The 18,875-nt window shown below is 39.5% G+C and overlaps 1 protein-coding gene across 8 annotated transcripts in view; it reads right to left on the minus strand.

Annotated features, from left to right (window-relative positions):
* Positions 1–18,875, minus strand: part of LOC124055432 (gamma-aminobutyric acid receptor subunit gamma-3-like) — a 93,906-nt gene that overhangs the window by 43,891 nt on the left and 31,140 nt on the right. For 7 of the 8 annotated variants that reach the window (XR_006842640.1, XR_006842639.1, XR_006842641.1 and 4 more), the window contains 3 exons: positions 6,740–6,834; positions 5,841–5,972; positions 3,748–3,830 (listed from right to left, as the gene is read on the minus strand). Coding sequence is in view for 5 of the 8 variants with exons in the window: in XM_046382284.1 (XP_046238240.1) it covers positions 3,748–3,830; positions 5,841–5,972; positions 6,740–6,834 (310 nt within the window). In the remaining 3 variants the exon portion in view is untranslated. Of the gene's footprint in view, positions 1–3,747; positions 3,831–5,840; positions 5,973–6,739; positions 6,835–17,172; positions 17,212–18,875 lie in introns of those variants that run through there. The other variant, XM_046382286.1, reaches the window with a different exon arrangement.

Below are 18,875 nucleotides of genomic sequence, written 5' to 3' on the forward strand. Positions count from 1 at the left end.
GCTTAGTAAAGATAACTTATCATAAAGTGAGGGGAAAGAAAACAGCCTACTCTAAGCACATTTTTTCCCCACCTATTGCAGAGCAGCAGCTCTTTTCAACTGCCATACGGATAGAAGGTCAGCAACAGTGTATTTCCAGCGTCAGCTGCCATGGGAAAATGTCTAAACTGTAAGCATTCAGCGTTATTTCCCTTGTTCTTCACTCTGACATCTAAAAGTTTAACACAAGTTCCATTTTAGATGAGTTTTTCAGAATGAAAACTAGGAAGCTGTGAAAAACAAAACAATCAGAGCGAACACTTCTGATGACTGACCCTGTGGTGGGGTTTCAGTACATATAATAAGCCCTGTGGCAGTATGATGGTGATCCTCCACTTCTTTCGGCAGGAAGACTGATTACATCTTTCAACAACTTTTTACAAAGTCTGCAAATCACACTGCACTGTGGACCTGAAGAGTTATGTCTCTTTTAACTGGGGAGCAGCAATTGGTTGTTAACACATTCATAGCTTATTCACATTTCTCTCTGGCTGCTGATTGGTCTGAATGAGCTTCTGTTCTCCTCCACCCACTGAGCACAGTCAGAAGTCAGTCCAGAAAGCACATTAATGTGGCAAGAGTTACAAATGCTACACTTGTCACTATGGGGGTGTAAAGGTCAAAATTCTGAACAAAAGCCTGAACACTAATAACATTGCAATCAGCTTTAGTGGCAGTCTGTGTTAAGATAAGCAAATGTTGCCACACTAGGATGTGTTAGCATTTAGCCCAAGGCACGTACAGTTACTGAATATATGGTGTCGATCTGACAACTTTATTTGTCCACTCAACAAAGACAAGTTAAAACATGGAGTTTGGAAGTTCCAACAAATGATTTAATGGCAAAGACTTTGTCCTACAACTGTCACCTGATTCATAAGGAACAAAGGTAAATGTGCAGAAAATGTTGCCATTTCTTGCACACAGTCCTCAAACATGGCCAGCCTTCTGTGGCACAAATAGCACGGCTCATACATAATGGTACAACATGTAAATAACCTCCAATATAGCACAACAAAGGGAGTTCTTTAGGACGTGACTGCATCTGTGCCTGGAATGTGGGTAAGTGCTTAAGTGCTTGTAATCATCGTTAAGGCTTTTCATGTTTTATACTGAGCTCACCAGTTGCCAGAACGTTTTTTTTTTATCTCACCTATTATGCATTGAATAAACTAAAAAGAAAGTTACAGCAGCTTAAAAGCTCCTGTGACACCAGAGCCAAGACATGAATTCAAAACATGTTTCCTAGATGTCAGATTGCTTGCAAAATGTCTGCCAACAATAAAAATATTCAGAAGTGCATTCATCATGTTTATAATGTTCTGGCACAATAAATGAAATAGACTGCAGTCGCAATGGGGAGGCTTAAAACACATTTTAAATGTGTTAGGTTGCTACGGTAAAACAGCTGAACACCATGAGTGGCAAGAGAGGTTGAAGGCAGGGTATGGCACAGCGTATTGGAAGGGATAATGCGGTTAGACACTGAAGAAAAGGAACGGCCAAATGTGGTTTCTTTATCAAATATCTTGACATACAGTGATGAGGAAGACTAAGATGGCAACATGCAAAACAGACAGGGAAACACTTGCTGCTCACTCAAAAAATTGACTAGATGTGTTTGCTGCTGTCTCCAAAAACAAGACATGTTCATGAAACGTATGAAAACGTAAAATATGGACATTTCTAAACAGGCACAGACCAGATTTTCATCAGTAAGTTTGCATTCTGCTCTGAGAGGTAATTAAAACTCTATAAATCAGGCACACTGACCATTTGGACCTGGCTTTCAGTAATTTCCATTGTTCCATGGGGATCTTGCTGTGATCAGAAAATCCCAACTAAAGCAAAGTTTTTAAAAAAGGGGACGCATTTGGAATTTGTGCTTTATTAATTAACTTAATTGTTAACTTAATCGTTTCCAAATATATTCACATTACAAAAACAGACATTTGCTGCTTGCATTTGTATTCATTACAAATGAATAATACCATCAATTTTGATGATGCTAAATCTAAAACACCCTGAAATTATCTAATGAAATTATTTTTTTTCCATTAAAATATGTGTAAAATATGTGAAATCAGCTATCAACACGATGAAGCAATGGCAGTATTCAGCTTCAGCAAACAACAAACAAGGCTTTGATCCAGTATTACTGAAGACTTCAACTCCTCATCCATTGCAGCTACAGACAAAAAAAAGTCCATTCACATGGTCATGAACTGAGACTAGAAAAAAGGGTTATTACTGCATAATGGAGATCCATTTGCAGTCAATGGTTTTTTCACTGTTTACAGTACTATGACATGTGGTCTCATCAAACTGCATATATGCGAAAAAACAGTCAATTGATTACCCAAACTCAATGCTGAGAGAGGGTTTAATGATGGCCTGTGACAAATACTGCCATCTGTAGCCGCATCAGGTAATGATTATTACCTAAATTAAATCACAGCTAGCTGCAGAAGATGTCTGGTCCAACCGAATGACCTGCCATACAAAATCAAATGTGATTTCGGCGCTTTTTAGGCAATAGGTAACTTAATAAGGTGCTAGATAATGGAACAATAAATGCTTCGTGTCCTCCAATTTCATGCCAGGATACAGACATTGGTCGTGCTAATGCAGCTCTCATGCAATTTCCTCTCATTTTTTTGGGGAGGTGAATGTCTGGCTCTCAACCACTTAAGCACATAGGAATAGTTAAAACAGTTAAGTCATTGTAATTTTCTATCACATTAGGGCTTTGGTAAACCATTTCTATTTTTTTCATTTTACAGTTTCAATCTCATGGGACACGTTGCCGGGTTGAAGAAGCGGGGGAAACTAAGATGGGTTTGTCACAATCTGTAAACATTCTGATGTATTTTTACAACACCGGACAGTCTTGAATCTTAACATAAACATGCATTTAGACTATTACTAGACTAGAACTGTTAAACTGTCAAAAGAAGACAAAATTGTCTATTTTACACGACCACCTAAACGCCACCTAGACACACAGATTTTCTACAGCTGATGCTAATAAAATAAATGTTTTCATAAAGTCCTTGTCAGCTTCGTTACGGGATCTTTATCTTTATCTTCTGTTCACAAAGAAATGTAAACAAAATAACTGCTGCAACTGATTTATGATTTACGACTGACAACTTTTGGCTATTTAACCAACATTTTCTTTTTCACATGGCTTTCATCTGTTTTCTTTTCAACTACTAGTTAAAGCTCCAACATCAGGTCTCCTATAGTGGTTACAAAAAAGTTTGCACTCCTGACATTGATTTGTGGCAGGTTTAGTAAATATCCTCCTGTAGGGGTGGTTCAATCCCATAACCAATGATTCCTACTGTAACTGGGACACAACAACAGCCTCGTCAATTGCCTGGACTCCCTAGAACACCAGAAACATTTTAGCACTTCAGGCTGTGTTTGTGTTGAGGTGGGTTAACTGCTAAGGTTGTGCACAGTTTGTTTTCAGTACTCACTTTGGTGTAAAAGTCTACTTTGATTTCACCCTTCTCAGAGCACGTATTTTCCATTGATGATGACTTTTTAGTTGGATTTATGGCTTTTTCTACATTCATGGAGCTCATCTTAAACAGAACTTTAGGAGATATTAGATGTATCTGCATTGCTATACATGACCATGTGCGCAATCATCTGTTTGTGCATGCACGCGTATGACCGCCTATGACTGCTAATACTCACAGCTGGAGAAGACGAGAGGACAGGAGTGTTCGTCCATTGGGAAATTATGGAGTTGCAGCTGGCATTCCGCATTGATGGTCATCCTGGAGGGCGGAGAGAAACACAGAGATACAGAAATATTTAAACAAAGACATTCCAGACATTAAAAATGTTTGATATCCTTCATTTCTGAGTCCATGAAGCACATGGTTCGAATGCTCAAAATTAATCATGGCTTATATCACAGAGTGCGCTGTTTTGCGCTAAAACATATGAAGCACAGCTTCAAACCAGATGGTGCAGAATCACACTCGGTTGCTTGGTTGATGTGCGAAATCCCTCAAACTGACAGACCCGTTCAATCATGGGCGTCAGACATGTTTTTCGTGAAGACAACATTACCTTATAGGTCAGGGCCCACAGGCATGTGAGTTTCTAAAAACAGGAGCACTTAGCTATGATCACTGGACAAGTCAATACACCAGATGTTTGGGGAAAGCAACAGCACAAATGCGCAGGGGATAAGTTCTACAGGCAAAATTTAAAACTCAATCTGAGTTAATATTCTCAGCATGTTACACCAATATATCATCCTGAAAATTAATTTTCACTGCATATGATAATGGCTGTTAAAATGAGATCATCTTGAAAATGGGCTTTTCTGTGACTTGTTCTGTGTTGCTGTGCCTTTGTCCCTGCTACATTCTCTCATTAATTGACTGACTTCGAGCACAAAAGAGGCACCTCATTCAAAGTAGGAAGGGGGCTGCCTCGCTCGTCTTGCTTATAGGTGATCGTTGTCAGGAGCCGAGAAGTCCAAATTTGCACAAGGGTGCTTAGCTGAGGTGAGGACAGCAAGCAGCAGCAAATGCCACAATCTCTGGAAGCTGAAGAGCCACAACGCTATTCTCTGAACATATGCACCCAACATGAGACATCTTGCACTGAAACACGCCAGTCATGACAAATAAAACAAATTCTAAAGTCTTTTCATTTACTGAATCGATCTGACTCTTCATGACCATGTCTGAACTATCCTGATGCAGCAGGGAGCTCTGCATCTGGTCCTCCAAGGGGTTAAAAACAAACAGTCATGATGGTATTTGCTATTTGACCAAGGTCTAGCTTGAAATCCTGGCTGCACAGGTGAAATTGGATCCTCGAGACAGAAAAAGCTCATGTCAGAGCTTGGGGGTTCATAAACTCAGATGCCACTCAAATTAAAAAAAGAACCTGTCCACTTGAATCCTGACTGTTTTTTCATTTTTTGTAGACAGACATATTGACGATTTTACTGTCATAAGGCCACAGACACACACACACACACACACACACCCTCCCCCTGTGTGTCACAACAGAGCTAAACAAGGAGAAACACATGACATGTTTTGGAAGAAGTTTCTATCAATCTGTGCCAGAGGTAAAGCAAGGAATAGCAGCAAGAGCTAACCAGATGTCAGTACTGAAAAACAACATGCAGGGAGGAAAAATATATGATAAAATATACTGAAGTGAAGCTAAAATAAGACATTGAAGTGCATTTGAGAGCCACAGCTGGACTCAAATGAGGGATGCTGCTGCTCAGTGGTTTGCATCTTAACCACTTGTCCACCTGTTTGTTGCGTGTCTCTGTCTTTGTACTTCTACTTTCTCTATTAAAATATATTAACAAGTGGCCTTCCCAAATGAAGCATATTAGCATTTTCTAATCTTGTATCTCACTCAAAAATATCCATATTGAATTTATCTGCTATACCAATAACTACCAATAACTGCCTGTTATTGAGTATTGTATGCTGTTGCTTCCACCACTTAGTCCCCTTTGCTAGAATTTGGATTTAATCTTTCATTAACTTCCAAGACAACAGCAAGCTATAAAGTGGTCAAACTTTTCAAAATCTGGGCTACCCAGTGCAATTAATTTATGTCTTTAAATGCTTTGAATGTCTGTGTTTGTCCCTGTCACTTTCACATTGGTTTTCAAAATGTTATGTGTTATCTGACTATGAGGACTTGGCTTAGAGGTTACCTAGAGCTACATGTCATCAATTCACCTGTGTATGCTTCGCAGTATTTGTGCACTTTTCATGTGTTCTGATATGCAGTGTTTTTACCTCAGCGTGTAAAGTATTGTCCCATTGTTCCTGATCCGGAGCAGCTGATTGGGCGTTGTTATCCAGTGAGAGTCAGCATTCTTGGAATTCCTGAAGATGGTGTCAGGCAGCCAGATCAAGCCGACCATATTGCTATAATAAGACACAGAGAGAGAGAGAGAGAGAGAGAGAGAGAGAGAGAGAGAGAGAGAGAGAGAGAGAGAGAGAGAGAGAGAGAGAGGCAGGAGGTAAGAAATTATTGCAGTTGAATTCCTCCAGATTTCTCTGAAATGTGAGAGATAGCTCCACTTCCAAATAAGAGGGTCATAAAGCATCCAGGCGACGTGAGGAAAACAAAGCGCATCAATCAATTTGTTCCATTAATTAGAGGCCTCTTCCCAGGAGAGAGGAATGTATTGTTCTCAAATGAGATATTCACAGTATGAAAATGCTGAAACAATAGTTAGCAGTAACAGTGGGAAGAATGAAAGACTCACAGCAGTGTCTTGGAGTTACAGTTCACTTCAACACACAGCTAAATACATCCATCCATCCATCCATTTACTGTACCGCTTATCCGCGGGGGAGCTGGAGCCTATCCCAGCTGACTACGGGCGAGAGGCGGGGTTCACCCTAGACTGGTCGCCAGTCAATCGCAGGGCCACACAAAGACAAACAACCACACACTCTCACACTCACACTTAGGGGCAATGTAGAGTAGCCAATTAACCTAACGTGCATGTTTTTGGTATTGTGGGAGGAAGCCGGAGTACCCGGAGAAAACCCACGCAGACACAGGGAGAACATGCAAACTCCACATACAATATGCTGTAATTATCAATACACAGGTATCGATGCTGCAGCTCACACATTCAGGTATCCGACATATATTTCCAGTATATCCTCTAAATCCAGTGTACCTGTTGAGGGTTAGAGTCGGCATGCTGCTGCTGCTGTTATACCGCAGACGGGTGTCCACCCAGGTCTGGGCGAAGATAATATCAATCTGGTACTCCTGGGGAGAGAAAAGTAAAGTCAATATACGGATCTGACAACCCTTTCTAAAGCAGTATAAAAACCGAAAGAGATGTGCTGGATGAAGGGTGTGTGTGTGTTTGTGTGTGTGTGTGTGTGTGTGCTGAGCAGCCCCAGTCTGGCCTTTCTGGAGGAGCTGATAATGTGTTTGTTTGAACACAAACATGTCCACATCAAAGTAAACACTCAAGCAGCGCAGCACTCACTGGAAAAATAAAAAAATAAACGTAAATGTGCATTATGCTTTTGATGTGGAAATTAAATTGCACCATCACATCTGTTTACTTCAGCACTTTTTTTCACCTCAGCAATGACCCCTCTTCTAATCATGAAAAGTTCTCTATGTGATTTAAGAAAGCTTAATGAGAATTTCCTTACTTAGCAGGTAAAATAAATGAAACTCTAGCTGGCATTGTTTTAAGAGCCTCAGTGTGTTTTTCTTTCTTTTCATTACACAATCAGTTAAATCCTTGAAAATGTGGATTTAAATCCACTGTATTTCCCCACGGTGTCAAAATTGAGTACATTTCCTTAATCCACCAACCTTGGTAGATGATGAATAAAGCAACAAGCCACTAAAAACGTATCTGTTAAATGCTGCGGTGAGGAAGCTTTGTTATCTTGTAGGTTGATCTGGTCATATAGTCAGGCCGAGTAGCAGGTTATTAACGTCCCCACCCACTGTTGGGACTTTGAAGTTGTGGTACAAATGTTAAATCTCCATGACTAGAGCCTGCATGTTCCTCTGGAGAACTTGCCTCTAAATAAAAACTAAATATAGCTGACAAAGATGTCACTCAGTGATCTTTACTGTCTCTGAGCATTTAATTAATAGGCTTTCTTTTAAATTCAGACTGGTGTAGGTTGACAGTCAGCTACACAGCCGTCTTCACTCACCCAGGCCTTAGCACATACTCCATTATAGCACATCGCTGTAGCAGTAAAATACAATTTTGTGATTAACATGCAAGTTTGCAATTTCATCTCTGGTCTTAGATTCAGGTGAGCACAAATAATGGCTTTTCTAAATGTATGAAAAGTCAAAAAGAAAGGAATATCTGCAAAAGCCAGTACATATCCACCCTGTAATGCTGTAACAGTAGGTGGGCGGCCTATATTTACTTTTGATTATCACTCCCCACAGTGAAGTGAGGACAGGAAGTTGAGAGTGATGAGGTCCCAGTTTGCAGCTTTACATTACAGTTTAACACCTTGGAGTCACACAGCTGAGAAACATGACAAGTTATTCACAGCTTTCCCTCTGTTTGCAAAGTCTGGCTATCCAACATGGCCATCAGAAGGTCAGTGCATCAGCTGGAAGTCCTCTATAGAATGTAAACAAGGTGCACTGATACTTCAATGATAAGGTCAGACAGTGAGAACTCTTTGGAAGTCATTCACAATTTGCTGATTTGCAATGCAGGAGTGCAAGAGTGATCTTGTTTGGGGAAAATTTGATCCAGGTTTAAGGAGAAAAATCTGCATATTTTATAGTAGGATTTTCTCGAGAAACTTCTGTCATATTTGTCTTAAATTTGTCCAACAAAAAAATATCACAGATTTTAATATCCCAGGCCTTTTAACAACAGCATGTACATGTTTAAAGCAGAGTGAGTGAAGTACACGTGCCCTAAACATCTCGATTTCATACACAGTATCACTCACTTTCCGACTTTTCTGACCTTTTCCAAATAACAGTCAGACAAGACTTGACCTTCCTAATACATCTGTCACCAGAATCCCCTTTGTTACCGCCTGCCTGTGTGACCTTCTGCATAATAAGTACGGGAAGACACGCTGATGGTGATGTGCCCACATTTCAGATCACAAACCACAAAATGTTAGACGTTATGCCTGGCGCAGACGAACTCTCATGGCAATCCCCAAATGGGATTTTCTGCTTCGACTGGGTCCTTTTGGGGACTACACCTACAAGACAAGGCACTGAAGCAGGTCCATTATTCATGGACATTATGCAAAACAATGAAGGCGAGTGTTGGGAGATATCTGACTGAAATTAACTACAGAGGCTTACGTTATTCCACTGGGGATCCATTTCAAAGTCAGAAAACGAGGGTGTTAAGGAGGGAATCCATTACTCACAGCTACTGACAAAAAAAAAAGACAATGAAGACCTGTAGGGGAGATAATCAAGGTTGACTTATATATATTCTCTGCTGGGAAAATCCAACACAAAAAGTCAGAGCCTGGGAGTTGCAAGTTCATTATTTAGAGTATAAATATTTTATTTTTGGTCTTAAAATATTCAGAATGTGATAAACTATTTCCCTCCTGTCCCTGACCAAGTTTCACACAGCAGGCGATAGGTACAGGAAGTGCAAGGGAACTGTCACATGATCAAAAATGTATCATTTCTGTCTCTGCTGAGAATCTGATTCTTTACCACAGACTAAGGCGAAGGTGTAGAGGACAACTTTAAATGAGTAGGGTGGAAAACTTGTGCAAAATATCAACATTTCACACAAAAATCATTTCTGTGAATCTTACATTACATTTTGCCATATCAGAGTACAATAAATTTGTGAGAGATGTCAGACTGGATATCAGCTCAGGTGGATTCAACAAAAAAGAAAAAGAAAAAGAAAATCAACAAATTTGGCCTTGCTTTCTTTTGGAATGCAAATACCACTACTCAGAATCTGATAATATTAAATCCATTATTAAAGCCGAAGGATGTTGACAGCAAAGCACGTCTGACTGAAATTAATTAGCCTGACTTGAACAGCGACAGAACAAATAGAGTCCTCCTTATCCAGCCTCATCATTTTTGCATGGAGGAGGATCGCAGTGCTCTGCAATTACAGACGTCACTCAGCCACAGTTTCCACATCCATGTACCAAAATATGCTCCCCAAGAAGGCAGATATACTATCTTTATAACTTTGTCTTTAGTGGTTGCTCGATTGAAATCTTTACACTCATTGAGCCGGAAATGTTGTTCTTGCCTGAATATTTCAGCCTGCAAAGTTTCCTAATGACATGGTTTTCAAATCAGTGACTAAACTGTATCATCCCTTGTTTACCGATGCTTCTGAAAGCTGATGTGGGTTGAGGTCATGACATGACAGTTAAAGAAAAAGCATAAAACTAAATCAAAGTCTATGTGTGTTAGTGTGTGAATGTAACTGAAAGTAACTATTTTGAGTCACCATTCTTTTAAAAAGTACAATACGTAAGAATTTGTAATTTATACTCCAAACAAATGAGAGCAGCATATTACCACAGTAGATAGATAGAGTACAAAGTGGCAATGTTTTAAACTTTAATTCTTACTACCGCACGTTTATTTATCTTAATAAATAGAATATATTGACACGGCATGGCTGAACGGAGAAAAAGTTTTGACATTAGGCTGCTGTTTAAGATAGGCCTACAAAGGTGAGGTAATAACACAAGACCACCAAGTCACAACTAACACACTAGTAACCTGCTAGCACTGATCAGTCATTTTCTTTAACAGCGTGACTGAGGATGAGGAATAATTCTCAGAGCTAACTACCTGTAAAATGAAGGTTACGTCAACTGTAATTTAGCAAGCTTGTTCACTTGGTAGTATTTATGTGTAACTGTAAACCAATCCTCTCAACAAAGCTAATATGACAGCTCTTCTGCTCTCTGTTCCTTTAAAGGTCAGCAATATCAAGACCAGGCTTGCTATTGGTCAAAGTCTCCAACTTCTGTCCCTTGTGAGTGAATCCATTAACTGCAGCAATTTCATTATAATGAACTGATTTTGCAATTTTAAATACCGTGGCGACCTTTCAACGACCACCAGTGAAATTCAACACTTCCCACAAATATGTTTCACATTAAAAGACTTCCAGGAGCCCAATGGCAGCTCCATCACAGGACAAGAATGTTGATTATGGATAAAAGTTTACATTTGATGACAAGTTGCTTTTGATAATATCTGCGTGTGGCAACCATGATACAACTATGCCATTTCTACATTAATGCACCACTGATGATTATCTAATAATAAACTGCGTAATGAGTTCTTAGATGAGTGCTTACTTTCACTTACCTAAACAATTCGACTTCTTCCTTGTTTTCTTACAATGGCTATTTATGGGCTCATAATGGACTGTGCTTCACTGCTGATCAAGTAAAACAGTGAGGTCTAAAATACTGTCTTGCACTATTATTATATTATTATATTATGCTTTGCTGTGAAGGGAATCTCAGACTTAGGCACAGATCACTGACTAATGTATTTCTTCAGGCAAAACTGATGCTGCATAGTTGGTATAAATATTTATAAGTGAAATATTTATATCTTCTAGACCTTGGGAAATTGGTCGCTGGACTACATTCTCAATCTCTGAAGAGGAAGAGAAAAGATAAACATGGGAACTGTTTGATTTCTCCGAGTCCAATGTCCATTTCTGTGCTGCTCATAGTATTTCATACCTTGTGAACGATGAAAAAATTCAGTTATATTCTCAGAGCTCTCACATCCGCACCACCACCCCTCATCTCCACAAATAAACACATTCACCCAGAATGCATTGCTGTGACTTTGTCCTGCAGGCAGCCTCACAGTGATGCTCCTTGTGTGTGATGCGCAGAAATAAGGGTAAACACGGCCATTCAGCCACCGCTTTGGGGTGGTGATGAACTTCTGTTACATCTGTAATAAACAAAACTGCACAGCACCTACGGTTATGAGTGGCATTTTAAAGATTGCTTGAGTGTGCGTGCAGCTAATTTCACAAACATGCTTTTGTCTTGTTCTTCCCTGAGAATCAAATAAAAAGACCTTTGAAAGAAACAAAAGGAAATCATTTGCATAACTGCTTGCTTACTTGAAGTCTGTTTGCGAGGAAGGAAGCGGCACAAAATGAAAAACGTCGCAAACTGTTGGCTTTGCTTCACTGAGCATTTGGCTCGAGGTATAATCAACACCTGCATGTCTTTGTCTAACTCTACAAATGATTTACTTTTGTTTGTTATGGTGAGAGAGGTAGCAGTACTATAGTAGTGACAACAGTAGTGTCCTTTTACCTGTCAGAAGTGCTGCTACTAAGGACATAGGAGTAATGCGAAAAGTAGTACTAGTGGTAGACGCATATACATAAATGGATAAACTGTTTTGATGGAGAGTTAAAGAATGACATATGGGAGATACATCACTTGATTTGGCAACTCTCAGACTGTTGTCTGTCTGTGAGATGAATTAATGGCAGCAAAGATGTGACAATGAATAATGAAACAAAAATGAACAAATACAAAAGGGTTTGCCTACATGTGTTGATAATAAAACCAAATCTACCCCACCGAATAATAAAACCAAATAATCAGCAGGAGTAGCAGAATTTTATAGTCCTTTGCTTTAGGGACAACATGCACCTTTTTTTGTTTATCTCAAACAAGCAACATCCTCTTCCACATATTTTGATTCCTCAAGCTGTTTCTTCCCCCAGTGTCTTTGAACAGGTGATCTTTCTTTCCAAGCTTTCGGAGGGGTCCATCACACTCGTACTGCTCATAATTAATTTAGATGCCGAGTTTCACTTCAAAAGCTAAATTTCTGTATACATTGATTCCAGAGGAAAAAACAAATGGAGGAGAAGAAGACAAAAAGAAGAGGAATAAGATCAGAAAGGGAACAGAATCAAACAAGGGCAAGGACAGTGATGATGGGCAGTAATCACAGCCAAAGAACAGGAAAGAAGAAGTTGCTGAAGAGGGAAGTACACACAAAATGTTGGAGTCACTGCTGTGTCGACTAATCAACATCAGCTGACTCTGAAAATCATACTCAAACAAGTCACCAATAAAGTTTAATGGTGACATTAATGCTTAAGTAACACTGCAGCTGCTGGTTGTGCTTTGTTCCATCTGTCACATGCTCTATACTGGCCCTGATGACTGATATCTACCTCCAAAACACAGCTCCACCTGTTTCACTTATTTATTTCCATACTTGGTCACAGCATCTCTTGCGTGGTTGCATTTTGTGCGTCCTAATCGGTTCTGTTCTGCACAACTGTGGAGCGTATTTACTTTCACAGCTCTGTCCTTCTTGGATTCATCCAAGAGCACACCTGTGAGAGCAGACAAGAACTTCAATACTGGATGATTCTGCAAAATCCTGTTTTACATTCAGTGACTTGTTGTTCTTTTCAGAAAGCACCCTAAAGCTGTTTGCTGATGTTAATAAAGTGGCATGTCTGTGACGGGATGCAAACCGAGGTTTCCTACATGAAGCCACAAGCTACACACTCTAGCTACATTGAATGTTTGTGATAAACAAAAGTGTTCCTGTACATTTTGAGAAAATTCTCCCACATTTTAAGTTGAAATAAACTATTTAAACCCCCCCCTTGGTTTGGCTGTAAAATGCATCATCAGCTGAAAACAGGTTTGTTTTTCTGAGCTCATGAAACCTTTAAGAGCTGTGTGGTTCTCACAGGACAGCCATGCTACAAACATATGATCATCTTTAAAAATACAACAGCAGCATAAGCATCTCATCAAACATCTACAGCAGTAATATTAATCCAAACACATCATATATAGGGGACATTTTACCGCAAATCTTGTACTTTTTCTTTAAGTATGCCGATAATACTTTAATACTTAAGTAAGATTTTGAATGCAGGACTTCAGTGTGGTTTTAGTATATCTGAATCAGTCTTAATGAAGTCTAGTCATATCAATACTACAGTCTTATCAAGTTGGACCTGGTAACATATCCACATGACCTCAAACATGACACGAGTCTGAGCTGAACGTCATCGGCAGCACAACTTTAACAACAAGAGAGTGAGAGAAGTGTGCACCTCTGAGATCTCAGTACATGTATTACTGTGATCCGAGATTGTAGTAATAAACGTACTACCTCAATCATCTTATCCACAAATACAATAAAATCTGTTGAACTATAAAACTGTGAAAGAGCCATTTTTAATTTGTTGAAGATACTCTTCTCACACCAAATCAGTCTATAAAAACCATCCCTTTGCAGCACAGAAGAGGCCAAAAGGCCCTCGAACCACCGCAGTAATAATCCAGCAAACACTCTCTCTGTATTTTCAGATTTCATTAAAACCACACAGATTAAACAAATGTAGGAATTAAACACCTGTCCTCTTCACTGCTTGCTGACTAATGACAGTCATTTTTTGAATAGTCAAAAATATATATATATATATTAGAACAGGCAAGAGATTTCGCTAACTAATAACAATTTGCTAATTTGAAAGATGAATTTGATGTGGAAAATATAAGCAGATTCACACAAGCCTTTATTTAAGGCTTTAATGGAAAAACAAGTTTTCAAAGCAATGATAAAAACCGGCACTTTAACACATATATGAAGCCAGTTACATAGTCCATGACTATCATGGTCTGGACACTATTAGACACTTTATTATTTTACAAAACTATGAAACAAGACAGAAAGAAGGGATAAAAAGACTAAATTTGAAATCCTAGGTAGATAAGTGCAAGCACAAAAACAGAAAAGGAGCAACATTGGTGGAGGATGGCTCCATCTGAGTGCTATATAGTTTCAACAGGTGTCATCCTTTTGGAAAGGTCACATATGACAGTTATGTAAGGAGGTGGGGGTGGGGGGAAGATCATATTAAATCTTATTACTCCAGTGCTGGGTCACAGAGGTTCCTCATTCAGCTCAGAATGTGATTAAGCACAGTGAATGCCATTTCATTTTTCTGAATTAACTTATGCGGCCGTCTTAATGCTGTCTTGGTGCAAGAGGCACAGAACAGCGACCTTCTGTGCTACAATCAGATAACCTTTACTTGTATTTTTTTGTATTTTTGTATTTTTTTTTTTAAACCAGCCTCTCTCTCTCTCTCTCCCCCTCCCTGCACCTAAATGAATCATGTCATTGAAGGTCAAGCAACGAAAAGCCACAGAAAAAAGAAAGAAAATAATAAAAAACAAAACCACAAAGTGGCCCACCACACTGGCCTTCGCCTGCACGCTCACATACCAAGACTATATTAAAAGGCACTTTAAAGTGGTGTTTGACATGTGGAAAAAGCACGAATTCCCCCACTACCCAAGAGTACAAAGCATTCTCAGTCCGACCAATTATTTTCCTCTGAATCATATCTGCAGCACGTTCAACACTGCTCAGGCTGTTGTCACCTTCTAGGCTGTTGAGACCAGTCAAAAGAGATGGCATGGAATCTCTGCTGCTTAGACAAATGTCAGTAATAATGCCAAAATATTACCGACATTCGCTGGGACCATGAAGTGAGCTCTTGCAGTTGTAGAGTATCATCAAAGAAACACACTGAACTCAAGATGCGTTTTGTGTCCGAAATCGATTTCCACTCTTACTGATGTTACAATGAGACAGAAAAAGTGTCTCGGCTTTGTTTGTTCAGGGAATCTAATTCAGATTTTCAGGTTTATACTTAAGATTACTTCCACACAAATGGCTGTTTTCTCAGTGCAATGCCTCAACCTCTTCATCACTGCCCAGTCTTTGCAGATTCACCAGCTTCATCCTTTCATTGCAGCCTTCATCCACCACCAGTAGACTCCTTCTCGACTAAGTCCCTAAGACTTTCTAAGACCAAATTATCACAGATCAGCTACTATAATAAACACTTATCTTTACCTCATTGAGACATCATTATCAAAAATGTTGCTGTTGTTGTTCAATTTCAGGAGCTTTTCAATCCCTGAAGAAAGAAGTGGATATTTTCAACAGTATGCTGAACAACAAAATCACTGCTATGTTGGCTACTCTGAGGCAAACTGACTGAATCTCTGCTTTTATTTAATAACCTTATCGACCAACACAGACATGTGCAAGAATACACCTTGAAAAACTACTGTTACAATTTACAGGCACTCCACTCAAAATCTTAGCATTAGGATCAAAATATGCAAAATTTAACAAACATTGAAGTACTCATTTGCAGAACGGACTATATCAGAACAATATACATATTATATTATGGGATTTTAATTAGTGTGTAAGGACAGCTGCCAGGTAATAATAATCAAGACCGATAGTTAGTGACAGTACTGTGAGTAACTGTATTTAGTTACATTCCAGCACTGGACATGTGGCAGCTCTTTTGTGCAATATTCAGAAACTGGAAGGCTCATCTGTAGCATCTATTTTTGGCTCCAAAAAGTCATATTTCTGGATGAATGGAGGTCAAATCAAATAACAACAGATGATGAAAAAATATATATCTGCACCCCGGGATCAAACTGATTCTTCAACAGTAAGATACAAGCCAAGTAATCCATAAGAGATTTACAGACATTATCAACAGTGCATAAAGCAAAAATGAGCAGCGGATATTGAACAGAAATGAAAGGACAAACAGAAGGAGGGAAACACAACGCTCCTTTTTAAGTCCAAGAGTCTTTTCTAGAAAAGGGTCAGAGCTTTTGATGTATGTTGCCCACATGTGTGTGTATTGACACACCATAGACAGACAGCCATGTAAGTGTGTGTCTCAGTGTTAGAGAATCTGTGCACTTGTGTACCGTTTAAGGAAATGTCCCAAAAATAGCTTAATCTGTCTTTTCAGAGTGAAAGTTCAAGATGTTCTTCGATCCCTGTTGACTCAATTATTCAGTGAGTCTTCCCCTGTTGCTGTTGCACCGAACATGCACAATTTCATTTATTCTGTCTAGGTTTAAGTGCATGTGCGGGTTGAGTTGGCTTGTCGGGAAACCAAAGTTACAGGGGATGAATAAACCAAGAATAAACATGAGAATCCCTGAGTCAAGGGTCCAGCAGGTACTTCTTTTCCCTTCCTGGTTTCAACAGTCCCATTCAGATTTACAGCCACGGTTTACAGGGGTAGCTGCTTCTCATATGTATAATCATGTGCATTACTTCAAAGCAGCGTTAAGCACACCTTTATGCAAAAGTACACCTGTTTAATCAATCTTTACCACATAAGAGAAGCTGGGGAGTATAGAGCATCTTATCGTCGTCAACATTGTCAATATTGTCAATAATTGAGAGCAAGAAAGCTTAATTTCACAACACAGAAGAAAAATAAATCAACAGAAAATAAAAACAGTAAGATTGCAATTAGGCACAATACAGCTCCAAGCTGAAGGCTAAGGTCACTCACAGACTCACAACAGTCAAGTTTCCCATTAAATATATCCAAAATTACAAAGAATCTCAAAAAGAAAATACCCTTGAATGCACGTTTTCAACCACCACTTGTTATCTAAATATTAGGGATTGGTTCATCAAAATAAATAAAAGAAGATTATATTCCGGCCCTGAGCCTGGCATGAACCAGATGTTATGGCGGTCTATCTGTCACCATGTGCTTACCTGTGTTTCCTTTTCCTCCTGTGTTTCCTTGTGCCTCTCTCTGCCTCTCTCTCTCTCTCTCACTCTCTCTCTCTCTCCATTTCTGTCTCTCTCTCGTCTCCTTCCTTCTTTCCAGCACCTGTTCCTACTGCACACCTTCCCCTTCATCAGCCTCGTTAGTCCTGTTCTACTCCCAGGGTTTACTCAGCCAACCAGCTCCTCTCGTTCCTTCGCCTTACAAGTGTCTCCAGTCATCTCCCCACCTGCACCTCATTCCCTCGTTAGTTAGTTGAATTCCTATTTTAGTCATGTGCCCCGTTTGCCTCTATCTGCAGCGCTGTTTTTGTTATTTTTTCATTAATTAAGTCCAGCTACTAAACATCTGGGTCCTCTGCTCAGCCTGTGATAATATCCAACTGCTGCTGAGCCACTTCAATTAAAACCACAAAATCTCAATGTCGTGGTGGAGAGAGAGAAAAATAGTGGATGGAGAGTATTGTTATCTGTACAAAATTTCGAGATAGATCCAATAACAGTTAAGATGTTTCACTCTGAACCAAAGCGGTGGACCAACAGAAAAGACGCTACTAAGAGCAAAACAGCTTAATTTTGCATCATGCATCAAAAGTCGTCACCACCAGTGTTCATGCTGCTTTTGACAGCAGCCACAAAATATGCTCTCAAAATAATTACAGTGTTTATTTTCTCTGACTGTTTGGAGAAAACTGTAAACAATATAGAAAGGCCACGTGAACTGACAGCACTCAGATGCAGAAAACTGAAAGAATGGCGGTGTTGTATTGCCGTACCCTGCTTTGTGTTTTGGGTCAATTATGACATCTTTGAAATGTGCATTTTGTGCATGATGTAGGATCTCTGTGCCACGAGGACTGTACTGGATTGATGTCACACCAACAATCTGTCCTCTTCATATCTGATTCACCATCCTTCATTTTGTCTGTTTTAATTACAGAATGTTGAATGGGCGCATTGTCGATATGTCTGGGATTCAAGTATCCATTAATTGGCTTAGACGTCTTTTGCTAAGGACAACCCTGATTGGCTCGATGAGTGGAAACAAATGAACATGAGGTGTGTCTGATGCACTCATCGGCCAAACCTCCACCAAGCGCACGAAATGAAAGCAAAAGGATCTCAATAAGCAAGAGCAAGTGAAGATGAGGGAAAAGAAGCAGAAAAAAAGTGTCTGGAATCCTTCACACGGAGCTTGTATTTTGGTGGATTTATCAGTCCGAAAAGCACAAAGGAGAGCTGCACACAGACTGAGTGGGTATGTACAGACTGCTTCTTTGTCTAGGACTTAGTGTAAACAAAGACAAAATACACGCACACACACTGTACAGACACACACAAATGCTCTGAAATATTGCAGCTGTCAAACAAGAACAAGTTTTCTTGTGACTGGGATTGACATCTCTTCAAAGATTATTCATGTAAACACAATTGTCTGGACTAATGGAGACGGCTAGTACTGAATGTATCAATTCACTCCACCAGAGACGAGGTTGGACTGCTGTGTAAGGTAATGGAAAAAGGCTTCTGAAAAGTATTTAGGTGAATGATAACGACTTTATATTATATATGAGACATGGCAGAAATGCAGAATATCCATTTGATGACCTGATGTCAATGAGGCTGCAAGGTCTTCAGACACACTTAAGTTTGGCTGGAATTGGTTTTGATATATTAAAGTGAAAAGTCAG

The sequence above is a fragment of the Scatophagus argus genome, chromosome 24 (genome assembly GCF_020382885.2).
Source record: "Scatophagus argus isolate fScaArg1 chromosome 24, fScaArg1.pri, whole genome shotgun sequence".
Classification (NCBI taxonomy): domain Eukaryota; kingdom Metazoa; phylum Chordata; class Actinopteri; family Scatophagidae; genus Scatophagus; species Scatophagus argus.